At 32.6% G+C, this 21,692-nt stretch overlaps 1 protein-coding gene across 3 annotated transcripts; it reads right to left on the bottom strand.

The window, feature by feature from the left end:
* Positions 1-5,661: 5,661 nt before the first annotated feature.
* On the bottom strand, positions 5,662-21,200 carry LOC122401923 (serine-protein kinase ATM). Of its 3 annotated transcripts, XM_043404346.1 has the most exons (18): positions 21,081-21,200; positions 20,676-20,813; positions 19,782-20,202; positions 19,338-19,691; positions 18,677-19,073; positions 13,943-18,210; positions 12,346-12,666; positions 11,975-12,268; positions 11,622-11,836; positions 10,806-11,146; positions 9,929-10,395; positions 9,461-9,690; positions 9,208-9,324; positions 8,574-8,729; positions 7,700-7,845; positions 7,282-7,388; positions 6,865-7,143; positions 5,662-6,257 (listed from the first exon to the last, which is right to left on the bottom strand). In XM_043404346.1, exons 1-18 carry the CDS (start codon positions 21,150-21,152, stop codon positions 6,079-6,081), a joined length of 8,502 nt encoding a protein of 2,833 aa, XP_043260281.1. In that variant the 5' UTR covers positions 21,153-21,200; the 3' UTR covers positions 5,662-6,078. The 3 variants fall into 3 exon arrangements, with proteins under 3 accessions (XP_043260281.1, XP_043260282.1, XP_043260283.1); XM_043404347.1 differs by lacking the exons at positions 20,676-20,813; positions 21,081-21,200 and having other exon boundaries at positions 19,338-19,494; positions 19,782-19,892; XM_043404348.1 differs by lacking the exons at positions 19,338-19,691; positions 19,782-20,202; positions 20,676-20,813; positions 21,081-21,200 and having other exon boundaries at positions 18,677-18,728; positions 18,832-19,004.
* Positions 21,201-21,692: the final 492 nt, after the last annotated feature.

Raw genomic sequence — 21,692 nt, 5'->3', positions numbered from 1 at the left:
GAATTTACTAAACGCATTCGATACGCGAGTCTGGAAAATATCTTCCTCAAAAACAGCTTCGACGAACGAGAGTCGTAAATTACGTGGGCCGTTTGCACGAGAGAAAAACTTTCCCATGTGCGCACGACCGGTCGCTACATCTTTCACAGATTGTTGACATTCATCAACTTTTCCATACTTTTATAAATGTGTACAATATATAATAAATATGTTCTATACATATACTATCACCATAGACGAGGTAAGTACACGAGTAGACCTTTCACCTTATGGACTTTCGCGGTCGAATCTGACTGCCATACCGACCTGAAAATTCGGAGCTGATTTTAGCGGCCTTTTCTCATGGATGGCGGTCAGTGACCGTCAGTTGAGAAACTTGTACCACAGACGAGGTATATGAATAGACCTTTCACCTAATGTAATTTTTCGGCCGGAGTTTCTGGGGTCCCGGGACCCCATTACCATTTTCGTATCACTCGCAACGTTATCAACAGATTTAGAAATTAACACAAGAGGAAGTGAGACGGAAAATAAAATTACATAAATTTTATTATTTTTTAACGGAATGAAAGCTGTATGGTCCAGAATTGAGCATCGATCGATTAATTTCATTGGAATAACCAATCGATCGAGATTATTTAAAGATTTCAAAATTATTAAAATACGTAAGGATCTCATTGATAAATACACCGCAAATCCTCTATTTTTTATTGTAAATTGTAATATATTATTTATTTAAAAACTAACTCGGCAAAAACGTATTTGCGACTCGAAATCAGTGTTATTAGACCGCACACCAGGACGAACAAGGTATGTGGAACTATAAGAAGAACGCAGCCATTAGCTCATATTATTTCCTATGTAATTAATAATTGTATTAATTACATACTAAATAATATGACCCAGGTCTCACCACGTGGAGGTTGCTGCGAGTGGAGACCCGAAGGGAGATAGATGGAATCAAAGTTCCATCGATCTCCCTTTTAGCTAAGCTTAGCTACCAAGTAATTATTTCGTTTAAAAAGGGATGAAGCTAAATTATGGGATACGCGACGCGATGCTGAACCGTGCAGCAGATCTTCGGATCGAATCAACACTGCCCTTGGTAGATTGATTCCTATTTCTAGCAATCGATCTATCATGGGTAGGCGACTAGATCTTTCGGACAAACTGGACGGCCGATCACATGTTTCGATCGATGAAACAGCGGTGATCGAAGCTAGGAACCAGAGAACGAGTCGAGAGAAGCTACTTGTTAAATAATTACTTGGAAATATTGGGAGACGCGTACGATAGGGACTTAAAATTAACGTCGAAGCTCAAGTATAGTCAAGTTGAAACTAAAATTCGGACGATAGAAGGAAACAAAGTTCCTTGGATGTACCAAGCAATTATTTGGTTAAAAAGAGGGACGAAGTTAATTTGAGGGGCACGCGAAGCGACGCGACGCGACGCTGAACCGTGCAGCGGATCCGAGGATCGAACCTACTGCCCTTGCTAACTAGATCTCTACAGGATAACGGACGGCTGCGACTCCGAATCTAAGGTCTCCATTGCTCCAACGCAACCCGCCGGGAGCCCGAAGGACCCGACTCAAGTTGTCTGACATAGAGAGAGTACCTCTGTTTCAGTGTCGACTTCCGCTGGAAGGTATGCGTTTCCGCAGGATACGGAAACTCCACACCTTCCAGCAGAGTACCATTTTCCCTGGATCGAGCTACCAAGGGAAGGCGGTTAGATCTGTCGGGCCAGCTACACGGCCGATCACATGTCTCAATCGATGAAACAGCGGTGACCGAAGCTAGGAACGAGGGAACGAGCGAGAGACACAATCTACTTATTGAATAATTGCTTGGTAGGACACGGAGACACGTATAATAAAGAAGGCTTCGACTTTAATTTTAATACTCGCGACGAAGCTTAAGACTAATCAACTCGGAATTAAAAGTCCCTCGGCGGGCGCGGCGTTCTCCCTCGGTGTCCTTGCGATTAATCCAAATTTAAACTGAAATCAAAACTAATATTTACATTAGTGAGACATGGTAGGAAATTTAATAAACACTTAAAAATAATCTATCACCTAGCTAAAGGGGCTAAACGTAAAAATAGAAATCTTATATTAATCAGTGCCATCGAAACAAATATGGCATATCCATCGACACCATGTTTTACGTATCAAACCGAACATTCTTCTAATGATCACTATCATCGAAACGAATACAGTATATACATCGACACAATGTAATACAACTCAAAACGACCATTCGTAACAACGATAGGAACTTGGATCGAGACACCAAATTGAATCAACACCAAACAATCAAACGGAATGGAAGAATCAAAGGAAGTACCTCCGCAGAATATTACGAGAATTCGAGCAAGAAGGTAAAAATAAAAATTCATGGAATCGTGTAGAAACGAATATAGTATATGATTGAAAACAATACTACATTATTATATCCTGCAATACTATACGTATCAAAGCATTCGCATAAATTCGACAAACAATGTAAAAGTAGAAACATAGAAAAGGAACATTCGTAATAACCAAATAAAATCAGATAGATAAATACAGTTGAATACACATCAAACAAACAAATAAAAATAATAAAATATAAATAAGTGGAGTGGACTTACTACTTGTTGTCAGTACATAGGGTAGTTACCATAAGGGCCAGCTGTAAAGTAAGAAAATATTCATATTATAGCAACATCAGTTAGATAAACAAGGCAAAATCAGTTCATTGAAGCAAAATTGGCATCAAATGATAGAATAGAAGAGGGGAGAGAATTTTTAAACAGTTCTTACCGTTGGTCATCACCGTCCGGCACTGGTCAGTAGTGGTCAGTAGTGGCAGGAACGCGAATCAGCACTGGTCAGTAGTGGTCAGTATTGGTCAGCCATGGTCAGCTGTGGTCAGCGCTGGCCAGTAGTGGTCAGCAACGGTCCCCGGTTCGCTTTTGGCTATTTGCCCACTCCCGAATTCGCGACGCGACTGAAGAAATCTTCGCAGTGACCCTGCTTATATGACTAAGGTGATGAAAGGGTGGGGAGACCAGTCAGAGCCAAAGTTGAAGATAACAGGTAAGACTGTCTCGTCTACAAAGAAACTATTTCGATTGGTCCCACCTCTTGACCATTTCTGGCTCTTCACTGGACCGCTGACCTTGATGTCCACCTCACTGTTGACCACCAGTGACCATAAACTAGTCATTGTTGATCATCGACCCATTAAAACCATTACGAAGATTAAAGCCTTCTTACGAGGATTCCCTTACAATTTGATGCATGATCTTTTTAACATTTTGTTCCATTTTGGAAGAGTGTATCTCGTTAATTTTTGTCTTTTTGTACGTCAGTTCGAACAATTGTCATACTGAGCGAAAAATTCGGAGGTGATTTCAGCGTCCTCTTCTCATGGATGGCGGTCAGTTGAGAAATTATTCACTGAATTAGTATTGATAGGCAAACAGCTGTAGTTTTGCGTAAATCCATGTGAGTTGGCTATGAAAGGGATTAAAATTCATTTCTAAATCTGTTGATAACGTTGCGAGTGACACGAAAATGGTAATGGGGTCCCGGGACCCCAGAGAAACGGGCCGAAAAAATACATTAGGTGAAAGGTCTACTCGTATACCTCGTCTGTGATATTACGAACCCGAGGGATGCCTCAGGTAAAAACCGCGGTTAGACTGATTTTAGCAAATTATTTACAACTTTAACTAGTCAAGGAATGCCGAATAATTCGTACTTTTCAACTCGTATGCATTTACATGCAACTAGCTGCTGCCTATCACACTAATTCAGTGAGTTTCTCAACTGACCGCCATCCAAGAGAAGAGGCCGCTAAAATCACCTCCGAATTTTCAGGTCGGTATGGCAGTCAGATTAGGCCGCGAAAGTCCATAAGGTGAAAGGTCTATTCATATATCTCGTCTGTGCTTGTACCGACCAGCGGCCATTGTTGCCGGCGGTCGACGCGCCATCTTACGTCAACTAGGTTAAGTTAGGTTAGTTGGTTTCTAGTCATAGGTTAGAGATTTTAGAATAAGTAGTTGGTAAGCCTAGATAATAAGACGCGCGCTTCGCGAAAAACAAAAGGAAGCGTTGTTCAATTATTCCTCGCGGTATCGTCGGTTAGCGAAAGACGGGTAGCACGGAAAAATAAAGAGTTTTATTCAGTGCAGCAGTTTGCATATTTATTCCTCCTGGAAGACAATGCAAACCACCACAAAACCAGTTGCAAGTTTAGCAGTTGGTATCCCTGGTGGGTATCAGACATGTATAAATATGGTGGATCACCGCGTATTGCGCCCCATTTTTCTCGAGTGTTTTTCTTCCTCGGACTGTGGTATACGGTTACGTTGAACTGGAGTTGCACGTGTTTAAATGTAAAATTAGAAATATAAGTTTTGTATTCAAATTAATTATGTGTAGTATTTGGTGTGACACAACCACGCTCTGCTACCAACGACCACGTGCTGTGCAGATCTCGCCAGTTAACAGAGATAAATAACAATATAATATAATTTTGTTTAACATAGAAACTTCTATTAATATTAATAACAGAATTTATGTTATAAACAAGAGATATTTCGGAACATTCCTATTTCTTGTTTTTGAATGTATGTACATACATATGTATAATATAATTTGGAATCGTCGAATCTTTTATTAAAAATGTTATTTCAGAATTAAAAAAATCGAATTTTTAATTAATAATGTTATTTCTAAATATTTAAATAAAATTGGCACAGTAAAAATATTAATCTAAAGTTAATTATTTCAGGAATCTGAAGACGGAAGAAGAAGCCATGATTAAAATAGAAAATAATTTAACAAATATACCTAAACAGGGGCGAGTAGCGTAAGGGTAGGCTAGGAGCGTGCGGCGTGCGAAATGAGAGAGAGAGCGAGTAGCGTAAGAGTAGGCTAAGAGCGTGCGGCGTGCGGAAGGAGAGAGAGGGGGAAAAGCGGCGGAGCGATGATGTAAGAGTAATGTAAGAGTAGGATAAGTTAGGTTAAGGAAGAGCTGTAAGTGTGAGGCGAGGAGGATGTGTAACCCTAAGGGGAAACAGTAAAATAAATCTATCTATCTATCTACCTAAACAGGGTTCTTTTGATATAAACAATGTCTTACAGTCTATTTACTTCTTCAGTTGAGTAGGTTAAGAGTAGCGTAAGAGTAGCGTAAGAGTAGCGTAAGAGTAGGCTAGTAGGCTAAGTAGGCTAAGAGCGAGCGGAATGAGAGAAAGGGGGAAAAGCGTGCGGAGCGGTAGTGCAAGAGTAGGAGATAAGTTAGGTTAAGGAAGGTTTGTAGAGAAGAGTGTAAGATAAGGAGTGCTTGTAACCCTAAGGGGAAGCAATAAAGTGATATTACACTTCTTCAGTTAATAACATTTTACAATGGTTTTATGTATTTTAACAACAAAAATAAATCAAATTCTAGTACCTCAGTTTTCTATATTTTTGTACTTCTTCGTTTATTATTTTATGTTAACTAGGATTATGCTAGCATAAGAATAAAACAGTTTTAATACCTGAACAGAAATTACTAATATTTCTGTTTTCGAATCTAAAAAAGATTGAAAATCTAAACACTTAAATAAAATTATTTAAAAATTGTAAAAAATATGCCACAAATATTGGTTCTTCCCCCTCTTTTTTAAGAAAAGCTACAAATATTCGAACCAGTAATAGAATAATTCAAACAATTCCAAATATCAAGATTGGATAATAATGAAAAAAATTAACAATATACCCAGAGTTACGACTTTAAAAAAAGAGACTAATAAAACATAAGCCTAATAGTTAATATTTTTATAATTATCTTACTTTTCAAACCAATTATTTCCCAAAAGTTTGAATGTTGGATTATTCTAATAATCGTAACCCTAACAGACGAACGTATGAACTAGCTATATTTACATTTTTAAGTAATCTAAATCTGTTAATATCGTCTAAACTGTAAATTCGTATAAAAAGAAAATTAAAATTCTAAAAAATTCTTACTTTTAGTTTCCATTCATCGTAATTAACTTTTAAATGGCGAATGGCCTTTCATCGAAATCGATTTATTACAGATAAGGCTGCCATCCACAGTATAGTCGGCAGAGATTTAGAGGATCCCGAGCTTGTTGAATGAGCCTTTCAACTTGGCCAGAAACGCTGGAAGCCAAACCTTCTTCTGTGCCTTGAAGCTTCTGTTCTATCCTTAATAGAGCCTTTTCTGCTGTTTTATTTGTCACTGTAGAACCTAAACAAAGTATTTTAATTAACACTATAGAATATTAGAAATTGTTTATTTTCCAAGATATGAAACTCTGCTTTTCGTTTTTTAAAATTTGTTTCGTTATATAATTTTGTGACGAGAATGCCATCAACTATCTATTTTCAGCCAAATCTAAATTAAAGTTTCCTTTAAGATTCCTAGAATTTTTATTTAACTAAAATAGTAAGTGGAGGCTGGAAATATAACTTGTGTATATGAATATGTTCTAATCTAATGGTTTCTCGACATATGTAGATAACTACTTTTTTTTTGTAGAGAATAATTATCTGGATTAATTAGTGTATTAAAAATTGTTTCCATTTAAAAAACAAAGGTGATCCTGTAAAAACTTTACGCTATCTCATGCAACCCTCGAAACTGTCCGAAACATTTTTCGATATTCTCAAAAACAACCAAGTCATACCAGGCAAGGAGTTGTATAGGGACACACACACACACTATTTATTATCTTTTTATCACAAATATTTCAAAATTAATATTTTACTAATATTTATGGCAAACGTAGGATTTTAGTAAATTTTCCAAGTGACTAAATAATTTTAAATTGTACTAGTAGAAATAATATATTTACATTGGTTGATTTCTAGTGATCCCACGGAATTCCCACATTGAATATTATGTGCTCTGGCCGGTGTGACGGTCCACGTGAACAATGGATCGTACAATAGTACTTGTAGAAGCGTTATAATTACTTGTTTTTGGTCTCTTAACACGTTTAAAGTCTTTTCACTGCAATGTCTCATTGTACCTTCGATACCGGACACACCCATCGCCGCTTCTATATTTTGTGTCAGTCGAAAGGGAATTGTTTCCGGTATAGGCAATACTTTTCCCTGCTCGAATGCTATACCTATTCAAATTAAATTTTTTCATTATTTTTATTGTATTACAAAAATAATTTCAACATTCTCACCCGAAATCTATTTAAATAAAATCATATAATTATTTCTATTTCATTAAAAATAATAATAATAATGAGTATCATTACCAAAGTCTATATGAATAACTTCAGCTGTTGATTGGTCGATTAAAATATTGTTTAGGTGTCTGTCGCCTAATCCTAGGATATATCCAGCCATAGACGTGGTTGCTATACTGTAAACAGATATAATTTATATATTTTACTTAAAGTAAAATATCTTATCTTTTATACGTAAAATGACACCAGGATTTAATTTATGAACAAAAATTTATAGGGTTTCATTTAAAAAGAATAGTGAAACTGTATTTTACAACTGCACTTGTGCATCTGCGAAAATGAGGTTGTAGTCGTGTAATAGAGCAGGTCAAACAGTGCAATATTTTCCTCCACAATTTTTTTCTAACTTCAACAAAGACAGAGTTATAACTTGCCCCACTTACTAGAACCGCCCTGTATAACTATAATTGTTTGGTAAAATAATTACCTGCGCGTGTAGGCTAATCTTCTTTCAAACCATGTTTCGGGCGACGGATACTTTTCGGTGAAGAAATGATGCATAACTGGGTGCAAATGAGTACAGCAATTGGTGAAGACTTTTAATTTCACTTCCGTTGATGATTTTTCTACAGCCTAGCGAAAATAAAATAATTAGCTACGGAAAATTGAAATTGCAATGCTTGTATTAAGAGAAATGTAAAATACACTGCACTATAAGGTATGACATTGCAATATTTATATTAGAATCTGTATTATTTTTATCATAATTTATTATATTAGTATTGTAGGGGTAGAAGTTGTCGAATGAGGATGCCCGAATCCGTTTTGATCTATTTGTTCAGAGGGTTTCTGAGACGTAAATTGTGGCCGAGAAGCCTGGTCGACAAAAGGTAACGCTCTGCGTAGGTGTCACCAAGTAGGGAGGTAGGAACTCGAAGACCTCAAGTGAGTACACATACACCACTGGATATTCCATAGTTGAGTCGTTCTCGTTCGGATTTTGTGAGATTGCATGATGTGTACCGACTGAGACTAAACTATTCGAATTTGTTCGAATGTTTTATTTATACTCAACAGGATACTATAAGAATATGGGAATATGGCGTCCCAGTATTTTTGCAGGAATACCTGAGGCTAGCGACAGATTGGGAAGTCAGCAGTCGTCGGTTGAGCGTCTCGAGTTTATGTATGTCAATATTATGTATCATCGGTGATGGTGTATATGTGTGTGTAAAATAAAAAGGTGGAATAAGTACGCATTGTGGCAAAAGGTTGTATTTAATAATGGAGAATACGTTTTAGACTAAAAACGGCAATTACTTATGACTCAACCCAATAATTCTATTTAAATAGAAACTTACTGCCAATTTCTCCCTGCAATAGCTTGCTGTGTAATCCCTCGGATAATATTTCTTTTGCAGCCCGCAAACACTATTCGAACCCGTTAATATAGTCATAATGGGAATTGTGTTATCGCACCACTCTAAAATTCCAGATCTCTGTGTTAGTGGTACAACCTGAAAAAAATTAATAAACAGTTAGGCGACCTTAAGCACATAATATACAATATTCAAATAACTGACTATATCTAAATTATAAGATAAATATTTTTTTTAAACGTCTTAGGTCAGCTAATACAAGCTTTGTGCTTGAAATTGTTTTGTTTTGAAGTTTGTAATCTTGTTGGTCGTATTTGAAAATATTTCTAAAGGTTTTTTAAGAAACAAATTATTTACACAAACATATGAAATTTGGAACAAATTGGTAGCTGTTTATTAGCTATCGTATGGCTCATCGCAAGTTAAACTTTATTTGCAATTAAAATTAATAATTGCTATTAAATAAATAATTATCAGCAAATTTTTGTATCCCATACACTAAAATCTGAAATATTTTAATTCGCGTTTATTTTCATCTCAAGATGCTTGGAAAAACTTGTGAATTGAATGGAAAAAAAAAGAAATTTGAAACCGAAAATTGATTTTATTTAATTACCTTGTAGGTCCTTATCATCAGTTTCCTACGTTTAGTTTCTTTGCAAGTTTTTAATAATATATTCATTACGTTAAAAACTTGTTGCATAACAGCATCCTGTCTTAAATCGTCTTTTCCCTGTACAAATATATATACATATATTTAATTAATTATAAATTCAATATTTGAATAAAAATGAATTTCTCATATCTATGAATATTATTATAAATAGTTGATATTTAACGATCAATTATTATGTGAAATTCAAACTAACCTTTATTAACTGATATCTTTCTATTCCATCCATACCGATGCAAATTAATTTTTTAGGTGAATTCATACCTCCAACAGTTTCATAAGTTTCTTTGTATTTGAAAATACTAATAATATCACTGTAATCTCCGGAAGGTTTCAAATCGGTAGTTAACGTTGGGACAAGTACATTTTCAAAATTTTTCACACTTAAAATCTCTTGGTTTTTAGGTATCTTCACTATAGATCCAGCTGTGCACAGACAAATTTCTTAGAAAATTATTTTGAATTATTAATATAATTTTAAACGTTTTATTTTATAATCGTGACTAATTTAAAATATTTAAAATTAATTTTTAGTATTTGAATTTCAGAAAACAGATTAAAATTTACTATGAAATTTTCGTTTCAACTTTTAAAAATTGTTTTATTAAGAACTCGATGAATATATTCAATCAGATTTCCACTTAAAAAATTATACTAAACTTACGTTTACTAGAAGAAGTTGCAAGATTGGCCAACATGACTAAAGAATGTGATAATTTATCCATTTTACAGACAATAGAATTTATATCAGACTTCATTAATTCCTGCAATAATTTTCTAGCTCCCAACACTCTTGGTTCCAAAGTCCTATTTTTCTTAACAACATTGTATTCGTAGTCACCATAAAGATTTTTCAAGGCTAATAAAACTGGTAAAGTATGATGTGGGTGTTCCAAGGCACAACGTTTCATAATCTCGTAAATTTTTTGAGAAAAATCGTCGAAAATATCATTCATGTGAGCAGCCAATTGTGGAGCTAAAGGAATGAATTTGAACGACGAAATTTTGTTGAAGTTTAGTTGCAACAAATTATTCACTTCCTTTTTATTAACATTGTCCAACCATAGAGTTACTATCCTGAATATTAATAGATTATAGTTCTCGCTCTGTTGAAGTACTATCAAATAATATCTGGAAAGAAACAATTCTTATTATAACAATGAGGAAAGAATATATTTTAATAAGAAATAAACTTTATACTGTTATATATAGAGTGAATTAATTAGAATTATTTTTGATTGTATTGTACTTCTATTTGTATTAAAAAACATTTTAAATGAATTTTATTGCATTGAGGGTGGTGGAATTAGAAGAGTATTATTAAAATTGAAATATCTTTGAAACTGTTAAGGATACTAAAAAATGGTTTCTACAAAAGTTGAATAGTTTCAGGGAATATATAACTTGATGTAAGAAAGATTTTCCTAAATACAGGGTGGTACTAAAAATGGTAATAAAAATATTTGCATTGCATGTGCCTAAATCTACTGTTTAGATCCCTTTTGTTTCCACAATTCTGCGTATACTTAATAAAATCTTACTTGAGTGCCAAGATTAGATAATTATCCTTTTCCTTTTCTATTCTTTCCAGCTCAGCAGCATCGTTTATATTCTGTCTCTGGTTCAAAATCAATGCCTTCCTCACATCCTTGTCTTTACTGACTGAATCTACGCTGATTCCTTCGCTCGAGTACAGAATACACTCTTTCAAAGTTTCGAATTGCGGAGATTTCATGTAAGAACATATTTGTTCAAACTGAGCGTCCGCAAACCGAGCTAATGCCACTTGTGTACCATGTAAATTCTTAACACTATCACTAGTTTCTTCTTCTATGGAAGTGCTAGTGTCTATAGACTTCAAATAATATTTCTTTATTACAGCCTGAGGGGAATACAAATAGATTCAACAATTTTTAAAATAAGAAACTTGTGCAATTCAATTTGTGTCACGCGATCTTTCTAATAGAGAGAAATTTGAACAATTGGAAAATTTGGAAGTGATCTTCCGATTGTAATCTGATTGTATATGCAACAATAAAATTACGTCCAATCACACTGGAATTGCGCTACAAAGCAATTGGACTGTAATTATAGCAATTGAATGTAATAATCTTGATAAATTTAATTAAATTACAAATTTTCCAAACTTTGAAACGTACAAATTGGTTCTATTTTTCGAAAATTATTTGTTAAATAAAAAAGTTTAGTCGTTAAAATTTGGATCATCTTATACATTTCAGAATTTTATAAAATTGAACGTAATTAGATTTATTATGATTAACACATTCTTCAAAAACTATTTAATAATCTAACAATTCTAATATAATTATGTATAGTTTGTTAAATTTAATATAAACCTCAGGATTCTCCGATTTCATTTCAGCCATCCAGTCTCCATAAACTCTTAAAACTTGGGCTCTTAAATTTTTGTTTAAATTCTCTTTGTTCATCAAATTTTTCAGAAGAAAACGGCCAATTTCCAAATCTTCTCTCACTCTAGCCAATAGTGATTCCTGATATAGTAATTGGTCTTCAATTTCAGATGGTAAATCTTTTTGTTTCGCTAACACAGCTTTAATTGAAAAAAAACAACAATTTATTATGTAACTTACATAATATAAATATTAAGATAATTGTACGGAAATTTTTATTTAAAATAGTAAGAAGATTGCAATGAAATTTTAATATTTATATCTAATTGTATGTATACCTAAAGAACGAGTAGCAATGTCCAAATTCTCCTTATCGACGGCCATTTTAGAAATTTCCAAATAAGCATCAAACATTGCATTTTTCAATTTTTCGTTATTGGTTATACGATACATAATTATTCTTTGAGTCAAAATGGGTTCCAAATACTGAAATTCTTTCAAATTAGTCGAATCTTGCTCCTGCCATTTTTTTAACAGCTTTTCATAGTCTTCTGGTTTACAAAAACTTAATTCTTCGATTTCTCGAATTAATTGCAGCTGCATTAATTTTTCGTAAATAGTTTTGCTGCTTTCTAAAAAATAAATAAATAATTATTGTTACTTAATAAATTTTAATAAAATATTTAATAAAAAATTTAATAAATTTTACCTAAACTAATGTTTTTTAGAGCTTTTATGACACTTATACGAGCATTTTCGAGTGCAATTTTTATTCCAATCTCATTTACTTCGTGGAAATATTTTAATGCTTGATAATGGTAAAACTGATAATCGAATTCTGTTATGATTGACTTGGATTCGCTTTTTAAGAATAGTGATTGATTTGTTTCGCATAAATTCCAATTGCTGAGCCGCCAGGCACACTCATACTGAATATTTTCGTCCATTTCTTCGGTCTCCTTCGATAAAAATGAGACGAAATTGCCGAGCAAGTATTGTAAACCTGATTTATACAATCCATTCGCCATTTCTGCAGACAAATAAACAATTATATTCCAAAATTATTATTATAAGTAAAAATAGAATTTTCTTCCTTTGTGTACGTAACATATGATTACTTAATTGTCTTCTCTTAATAAATTCTACAGAATCTAATACGTATTCATTAGAAATTTTGTGAAATTTCTTGTGTAGATTTTTTTATGAAATACAAAATAATGATTTGTTTTAAGAATCTTGATATTCGAATGTAAAATTTTGATTTTTAATTGTTAGGAAATATTCGAAAAAATTAATACATACAAACTGATGAGAAGAATGAAAAATTTTCAAAATTTAGATGTGTTACAACTGCCGAACTATTAAGTGTAGAGCTTAGAGAGCTATTAAGCGTACTATCTCAATAATTTTTTTTTTAATTAAATAATTGCATCGAATGGTGGAATAAAAATTGTGAAAATTTAAAAAAAGGGCACAGTTGCATTTTTTAAACGCATCGACGCACAAAAATGAATACAATTATACAGTGAAAATTAGATATACATATGCCCGAACTAATCTGCACCATAAATGCCCGGATGTTTCTTCTCACCACTAAGGGGAGATTCCCTACCACAATGCTCGCCAGCTAAGAAGGATCTCCTTTCCTCTTTTACGCGCCGTGTTTCCTACGTTTGATAGTAAATTTCTGTTTCTATAATTAGAATCGATCCATTTATTCCATAAACGCTCGATTCAAAGTCCCAATTTCCAGGTATACAGAATGTCTGGCCACCCCTGGGAAAAATTTTAATGGGAGATTCCAGAGGCCAAAATAAGACGAAAACAAGAATACCAATTTGTTGATGGAGGCGTCACTAAAAAGTTATTAGCATTTAAATTCAAAAATTTCAAATCCTTCTGGAAAAATTATTTTCGGTTGCGGGGGTCAATTACAATCATTTTTAATCATTACACATACCCCCGAAATCCTGCACATTTTCGAGAAAAAAATTCAGTACGGGCGGAACTTTAAACGTTAATAACTTTTTAATAAAGCCTCCATCAACAAATTGGTATTCTTGATTTTCGTCTTATTTTGGCCTCTAGGATCTCTTATTAAAATTTTTCCCAGGGGTGGCCGAACACCCTGTACATCCAACATTTACTGCATTCCGATTGTGCATCATTCGATATCATTAATTAATATCATTTCACCTTATAACATCTTTTTGAATTTTTATCGGTTTCAAATATATAGCTTGTTCTCCAGTCGAATGGGACACCCTTCCCCACAAAATATGCAAATTAATCCTTTTTCTGTGTACCTTTAATCACACTCATGTTCCCAAAAGACAGCTCTACGTCCTGTGCCAGTATCACTCTATTCCACTCGTGGCTCTGGACGTAATGCTGTATTCTAGTCGCATGATCTTGCAAATGGGACGTCCCGGTTCCATGAATCGCGTCGAAGTCTCCTATTTTCGTATAGGCATCCCTCAGTATGTTTTGAATCACTCTTCCTCGTTCCGGTTCCAATTCGTAAACGCAATCTACTTTTGAAACATTACTAAACTCGTTAGAGTCGCTCAAAATATTTTCGCAAGCCATTTCTGCATAAAGGATCGCAGTAAAAAACGCAGAACAATATTGTGCCGCTTTTGCAATGTACATATAGTTAAATTTTAAGTTAACATTATCAGGAACCTGTATCCTAACATAATTAACGACATTTAACATAGTTCTAACAATTTGGTGATCACAATTCTTAATTTTTCGCATTGTAGGTCCCGTAGTAAAATTAAAATGATAGTCGAAGAATCTATTTACACACAGACATATTTCGGAAGTATACTTAGAGTCTATATTAATCAATAAAAAAATAATTCTTGGCAAAATTATTTCACAGATATCAGTGCTTAATTTACAAACTGAAATTAAACTTTCTGAATAAAATCCTATAAAACATTCTAAAATTTTGCAACTTATCTTTATGATCCAATCAGAGTACAGACCATCAGACAAAATAGTCCAAACACTATTACATGGATTTAAAATGTCATTAACTTTCACATTTATATTAATCTTCTTAGGTTTTAAATTTGTCGCGATTGTGAAAGGTTTAATGTAGTAAGACGGCAATGTTACTTTGGGTTCGCCTAAATCGGATTTTAAGCAATTCGTGTACTTTGTGTCGGATAATCTGTGTCCCCAAAATGTCGTTAAAATAACATGAAAAGCATCCACACTGACTTTTTTAAGATCCACATCACTTTGATGCAAAAACTGAACAAGTTTTGTTACAACTTTGTAAGATAATATTCCTAACAAATCTGAAGTTTCTTTAGCATAACTTTTTTCTAAATAAAGTATCATGGAACTCAAATTGTTGGGGCCTAATTCTCCCAAGCATTTAGAAGCTTCCATAGAAATATTTGGATCTGAAGATGCTGTTAATCTGATTAATTTGCATATCAAACAATGCAAAGCACTGGAAACACAATCTTCAGAAAATCCCCGAAGCGATTCCAATTTTTCGTACAAAATTCTGAGCTCTCCTTTCCTTTTAGACAATTGCAAACGCAAGTTGGAAATGTCTTCTGCGCTGCAATTTATATTTTCATTCTCAGAAATGTTCAAAAAATGATGCACCTCTACTTCCAGGCTGCGAATCTTCGGTTCCTGCGAAGTTTCGAGTTTTTCATACAAAGTTCTTAGCTCTTCCACTTTGTGATTTATATTTTCGTTCTTTGAAGAATTTAAGAAACCAAGCACCTTATCTTTTAAGTTGCAAATCTTGGTTTCTCCGCAATGGATTGATAAAAGACCCAAAATTTTCAAAGTTATGGGTACTTTTCCTCCATTTATAATTGGAATAAGAGTAACAACAGCAAAGCTAACTATTCTCTTCATGTCTTCACTCCTGAACTTCGAAACTTGCTCAGTAAACTTATAAAAATATCCACAGGCAATCTCTAGAAGACAATCTTGCAATTTTATTATATGAAGCAGACTGTATCCAATTTCCTTGATCAAAAACGTGGACAAATCGTTAAAATATTCTTCTTTTAAATCTTCCATCATCAAATCACAGAAGAAAACGTATTGATAAAAGGATTTCATCCTATGTTCTGCAAATTTCTTCTTGTGAACGTCCTTAATCAAGTTAATTAATATGTTTTGGAGTATGTTAGGACAACTTTTTACCAGAACAAACTGTACAGAAGTTTCTTGCTCAAAGAAGTTTCGTTTCATATATTCCAAACAATCATGAACCTCTGATTTTTTTAAATGAGGGGGATCCGACATTACAAATGAAGTTTTTAGATTAAAAATTGCTTCAAAATTGTCCTCGTCGTGTAGACGGTGCACCAAATATATTAAAATGTCTTCGAATTTCTCGTTAAACAAGTTAGAAAACTTTTTCATTCGCAAAAATTCATCTTCATTCGAAATTAACTTTCGAAACATTTTGTTTGCTAACTTCTTCTGGGCACCATTTTCTTGGATGTTGTGCAATAGCCAGATTAGGATCTCTGGAAAGATATTTTCTATCATCTGTTCCAATGGCAAACTCACATAATTGCAGAAGGAACTTATACTTGAAATTTCGAACTTTTGGAATTTTATAAAAGCGAATTTTCGAGCATGAATTTTATAAAATTCGATTTCAGAGTTGGAAGGCGTTATTTTCCAGGGAAATGGCCGCGAAGAATAGCTGGAGTCAAACCAGTACGTTATTAGAAAGCTCAAATTCTCTTCGATTAGGATTTCATAACTTATTTTATCAACTATAGTGTTTAAAGATTTGGGAATTAATTCAATTTCTACGTTTTGATCTATAGTGAAGCGTAACATACTTAATAAAGCCCGACTTTGGAATGTCCCTGTGGCAGATAAAATGGCGGACAATACTAATAGTGAACTTGCTATAGCAGACTCCCTTTCGTCTACTATAATAGATTTATTTATTAATTTTTCTATTTCTAAAAACAGAGATTCTTTTAAAATTATTGGGATTCTGGGAGAAGAGAAAAATTCCTGCACGCATTTCAGTGTTTCCAACCTTACGATCACTAAGGGATTAGCTAGAGACGATAGTATAGCATCGATTATTGGCGATGGATTGTTTAATAATAAGAAATTTAAGCGAATTATTTTTGAAAGACATTTAGTAAATTCAACATGAATTTTAAAACAAAATTTTTTTTTTAATCCAAAGTTTAATTTAGAAATAACGGCCATTGTTTGGTCTGAATCATAGTTATGATCTATAGAATACCTAACAAAGTATGGTAGAATATTAAATAAATAAATAATCTTAGTTTCGTCTAAATAACGTTCATCACACAAAGTTAGAAAATTTTTTAAAAGAGTTTTCCCATGGTTTCTCCACAATTCTCCGCCATATTTGTTCAGAGACTCTAAAACTACGACGGCCATCTTGAAATCCACCGTTTTAGAAAGATCGTACATTTCTATTTTCAATAAATTTTCCATCAATTTTGTTTGGATCTCTAATTTTTCAATTTTCATACAACAGAAAAAGGCCAGAGCTTTGGCTGCCAGAATCTTAATCGCCCCATTATGGCAAAAATTGCACTCCTCGAACTCTCTGTCCGAGTACCTCCGTCTGTTTTGAAAGGATCCATGATCTATAACCGATCCACGAGTAGAAATATCATCTTCTATATTCATAAAACCAAATATCGTTTTCAACATTTCCAAGGTAGTGGAAGAAACTATTATTTCCATCACGTTTTCACTATAAGAGCTTTCGTATAGCACAGTTAAGACTCTTATCACACTCTGGAGATAGATATAATTGATCCTGGATGAATCTATACTCGCTAAAAGACTATAAACGATTTTTAAATAATTTTGTAGAGTTTCCAAGAGTAATAATTCCATGGTTTTTGGGATTATGTTCAATTTCTTCATTGTGGAGACTACTTTAGCTACTATAGTGATTTTCACTATCATAATATGTAAATCACTAGTATTTGATTGGTTCATTATGTCACACAAACTGGATGTTAGATAATTAATTATGTCTTGCATATATAATATACTTTCATTTCCGTTTTTATTTTCTTCTTTTGAATCTTCTTCCATTGATATATTAGTATTGTAAGATAATAGTAAGTAGCAATTTTCGATTTCTTCGTAAGATTCCATTTGTAGGTTTTTTAAACAATTGCAAAAATTATTAATATCTTCCATGTTGAACTTTATATGGTTTTGAGATCTTGATTTGGAGGAAATGCTGATTAATAATAAAGAAAACTCTTCGATCAGAATTTTAGTAGCCACTTTCTGCCAAGGGACGTCCAACGCCCATTTTAATAAACATAATCTAACAGAATTTGAGTTTATGCTTGGTGAACAGCTGTTTATGTTCACCATTGTGATGTTGGTTGGTAATGGAAGATATTCGCATAGAATTACCAGAGTTCGAATACTCATTACCGACCATTTGATCACGTTTGTGAGATAGAGCTTCAGTAGCAAGTTTGGATTTGTTATTTTGCTGTTTATTATGAAGAGCTGAGTCAATTTGTGGGTTGATTTCTCATTCTGGTTTACGTTTAAGGACCTGAAATAGATATTTTGACCTCAATTTGAAAATCAGGGAAAGACAAGGTTATCCTTCATGTAACCTCTGCTGTGTTTAGTTAGGAGAAATTTATTTGCATCAGATTATAATATTCCCTGAACCCATTCAACTTTAGTCAAAAACATATTTTTAAGTAGGTTGATTCAAATAGGACTCTGTATATGTAGGATGTCCTACGCAACAGGGACATGCTATATCTCTAAAACAGTTAGAGATATAAAAAAATGTCATAAAGTAAAACGAATGATGTATAAACTGAATGCAGTTAAACAGTCGATCCTGTCAAAAATTTTCATTTTCCAGGATTAACTAAAAATGTCCGTTTTGTACTATCCTCCTTTCGGGTTCATTTTTCTAATTGAATTTTAAACTTATTCTTTCATATTTCTGAATGTTTGTGTTTTATTGAAATCAAATAAAATAATATAATTAACAAACTTCTTACCTTAGTAATATATCCCAAATTTTGTCCCAATAAATGTTACAGCTTTCTACATCTGCAGTGGAAAACATTTTTTCATTCACTAATAATACTGCAGTCAATTCGTATATATTGTCCATAATAATTTCGTCTTTACAAGACAGCGTTAAGAGATCTACCAAAGTTTTCAAAAATGCAGTAAGGTCTTCCGATTTTAAACATTCTGGATATTGTTTAAGCAATACTGTTAATATCTGTATTATTGGCCAAGCTTCTACTGAATTATTGTCCACAATCATGTCCACTAATCTGTCTATTTTCATGGCGAATTTTCTTCGTTTCGCAGGTTGGATATAATCGCAATCGTCCAACGATCTTTTGCTAACAATTATGTTCGAATTTTGTAGCATTTGTTTGAAAACTAAAATAATCAGATATCATTATGATTAATAGTAAATAAAATTCGCACAATTTTAAATAAGACTGCTCTCATTAGGAATGTTACAAAATAACATATCATTAAATTATCAGAAATTTTTCGAATTTTTACACCAGTCCAATATGTTTAGTTTGGTAGTTACCAACGGCCAGCAATTTGCCACGAATTTTAAAATCGTTTGCTTAATATTTGTAAAATTTTGAAGAAAATTATATTGTCATTAGAAATTATATAAAATACAATTACCTTCGCTCGCAAGTTGAAGGAAACTCTTTGAAAGTACCTCCGCTTTAAGATCTTTCAAAACCATCAAATACATGCTCGTAAGTATCGTGTACCACTTCTCCCAATCATCAGCATAAGCTCCGTCACAAACATTATACAATCCTTTCGGATGATGAATCTTAATGAAAAGCAAGAACAATTTATATTTCTCCATCGAACTCTTCAGACTAATTATATTTGGCAAAACAGTTTCGCTAAACCGACATAATTTAGTTCTACATTCTGTTGCTATCACTCGACAAATTGTGTTTGCAAGTTTGTAAGCAGATTCTGCCAATATTTCCTCATTTACTTTCACATCAATAAAGACATTTTCTATAATTGGAGATAATTTATAATGTCAATATATGATCAAATAATAAAATTGACGGATCTAAAACTTGTTCTAGATATTCTTTTTCATACCTAAAAATAACAATGTTTCTTTTACTTGTGGAAGTAGATCCGAGTGCTGGCAACCATAGTATGAAATCATCTGCAAAGCTTCTAAGATGGTTCTTTTGTTTATAAAGGAAGACACGTTTTTATATAAATTTATACATATCTTCAACAATTCTGCCCACTGTTCTGGTAACATCTTTACCTGATACACTCTAAACGGAAGTATATAAGATACCAATATACCCATGTAAGTTTCATGATAGTATTCATACACTCTTGTTCCCAAAATTTGCAAGATTAATGGCATAACATCCTTACATTTCAATAATGGCACTTTATAACAGTTTGCACACTGAATTGTTTTTCTTACCAATGTACACATCTTTTGTCTTTCAATAATTGTTGCTTTATTTTTCATATCCTTATATGCCAGTCTATCAGTTTCCTTCAACAACAAGAAATCCACTATTGAATGACATAAAAAATAATAATTTTGAAGGATTCTTTAATCCTTTCATTGTCATGACCCTTTGCTTAGAATTTAAAATTAGTATCTTTAAAAATCTTAAACGAGGATGCTGGTAAAGTTTCTTTAGAGAAACGAAAGGATGCTGCAGTTGCAAAGCAAAGAGTTCCAAATAATACATTTCAATTCTACATTATTGACAATTTATACAAATTATAAAAGTTTAAAGGATTTATAGTTGAATATTTTGCTATACTAACATCGTATTATACATTCTATTAAATTTAAAACAATACATCTAAATTGCATAGTATTAAAAATTTTACGGATTTATAGTTGAATTCGAAACAAGTCAATGATATAATTCTTCGTTAAGAAATAAGAAATTTCTTTGCAAGAAAACTATAGAAAATTAGTTACAGCTGTGAAAAGATTAAAATTATTATACTTACATTCAACAATAATTTATGAACTGAATGCATAATGTATGACCAGTTTACAACACCCTGCACATTTTCTTCCATGTTTTTGCATATCTCATCTATGGCTTCCTGGTTTTCATACAATTCCAACAATTCCACAACACACTTCTGAAATAATTAATGTTAATTACAAATCTTTTCATAGAAAAATTATTAAATAATTAATTTAAGGAAATGATAATTATTAATTTTAATGATTCATTGAAACTTTATTTGAAATTATCGAAACGTAAAGTTTGATAATATTGTTTAAAAATAAGTTAAAATTAAGTAATATATTATTGAAAAGATTTTTCATTGTTAATTAGTATAAAAAATAAATTAAAATTAAATATACTATTATGAAAACATTGTTGTTTATAATAAGTCACGAACCCTTTTATCCGTAATTTTTTTACTAGTTGCATATTTCAATATCTCCTGTACTCGTTCCGAATATTTCGACATTTTAATTACAATTTGAAACGAACTATTTTTCAAGTAACAATCTTCTGCTAAAACTTCTTTCAAGAAAATTACTAGATTTATAGAACGATGTTTGGTTATTTTCAATATGGCAATTATGGCATAGAATAAAGTAATATCAGACTCTGTTCGTATTAAGGTCGGTGGTCGGTTTATATTGTTCTTTCGAACACGTTCCGTTGCCGAAGAATAAAGTTAGTAAAAAGAAAAAAGATATACATAATACCACAGCCGACTCTAGTTGTGGTATTATATTATAATATGGTCTAAAAGTTAAAATAATGTTAACATAATTTTCTTATTAGGAGAAAGAAAATAGATGTAAGTATAAGTTTTATTTCTCATTGTTTCAATATTAGTTTCATAAATGTGAAATTTTTCAACAAAGTAATGTATACGCAAAACTAACCTGTTTGTAATTTTAAATTCTAACTTATATATCTGGTTGGTATTATAATTAATATTTTATAGTCAAATGCAAAGAATTATATACAGACTATAATAACAAAAGTAAATATGAAT

This window comes from Colletes gigas, unplaced genomic scaffold (genome assembly GCF_013123115.1).
Source record: "Colletes gigas isolate AHSC1104 unplaced genomic scaffold, ASM1312311v1 Colletes_gigas_Sc00030, whole genome shotgun sequence".
NCBI classification, from domain to species: Eukaryota; Metazoa; Arthropoda; class Insecta; order Hymenoptera; family Colletidae; genus Colletes; species Colletes gigas.
The sequence above is the reverse complement of the archived record's forward strand: the minus strand, read 5'-3'. Positions and strand labels throughout refer to the sequence as shown.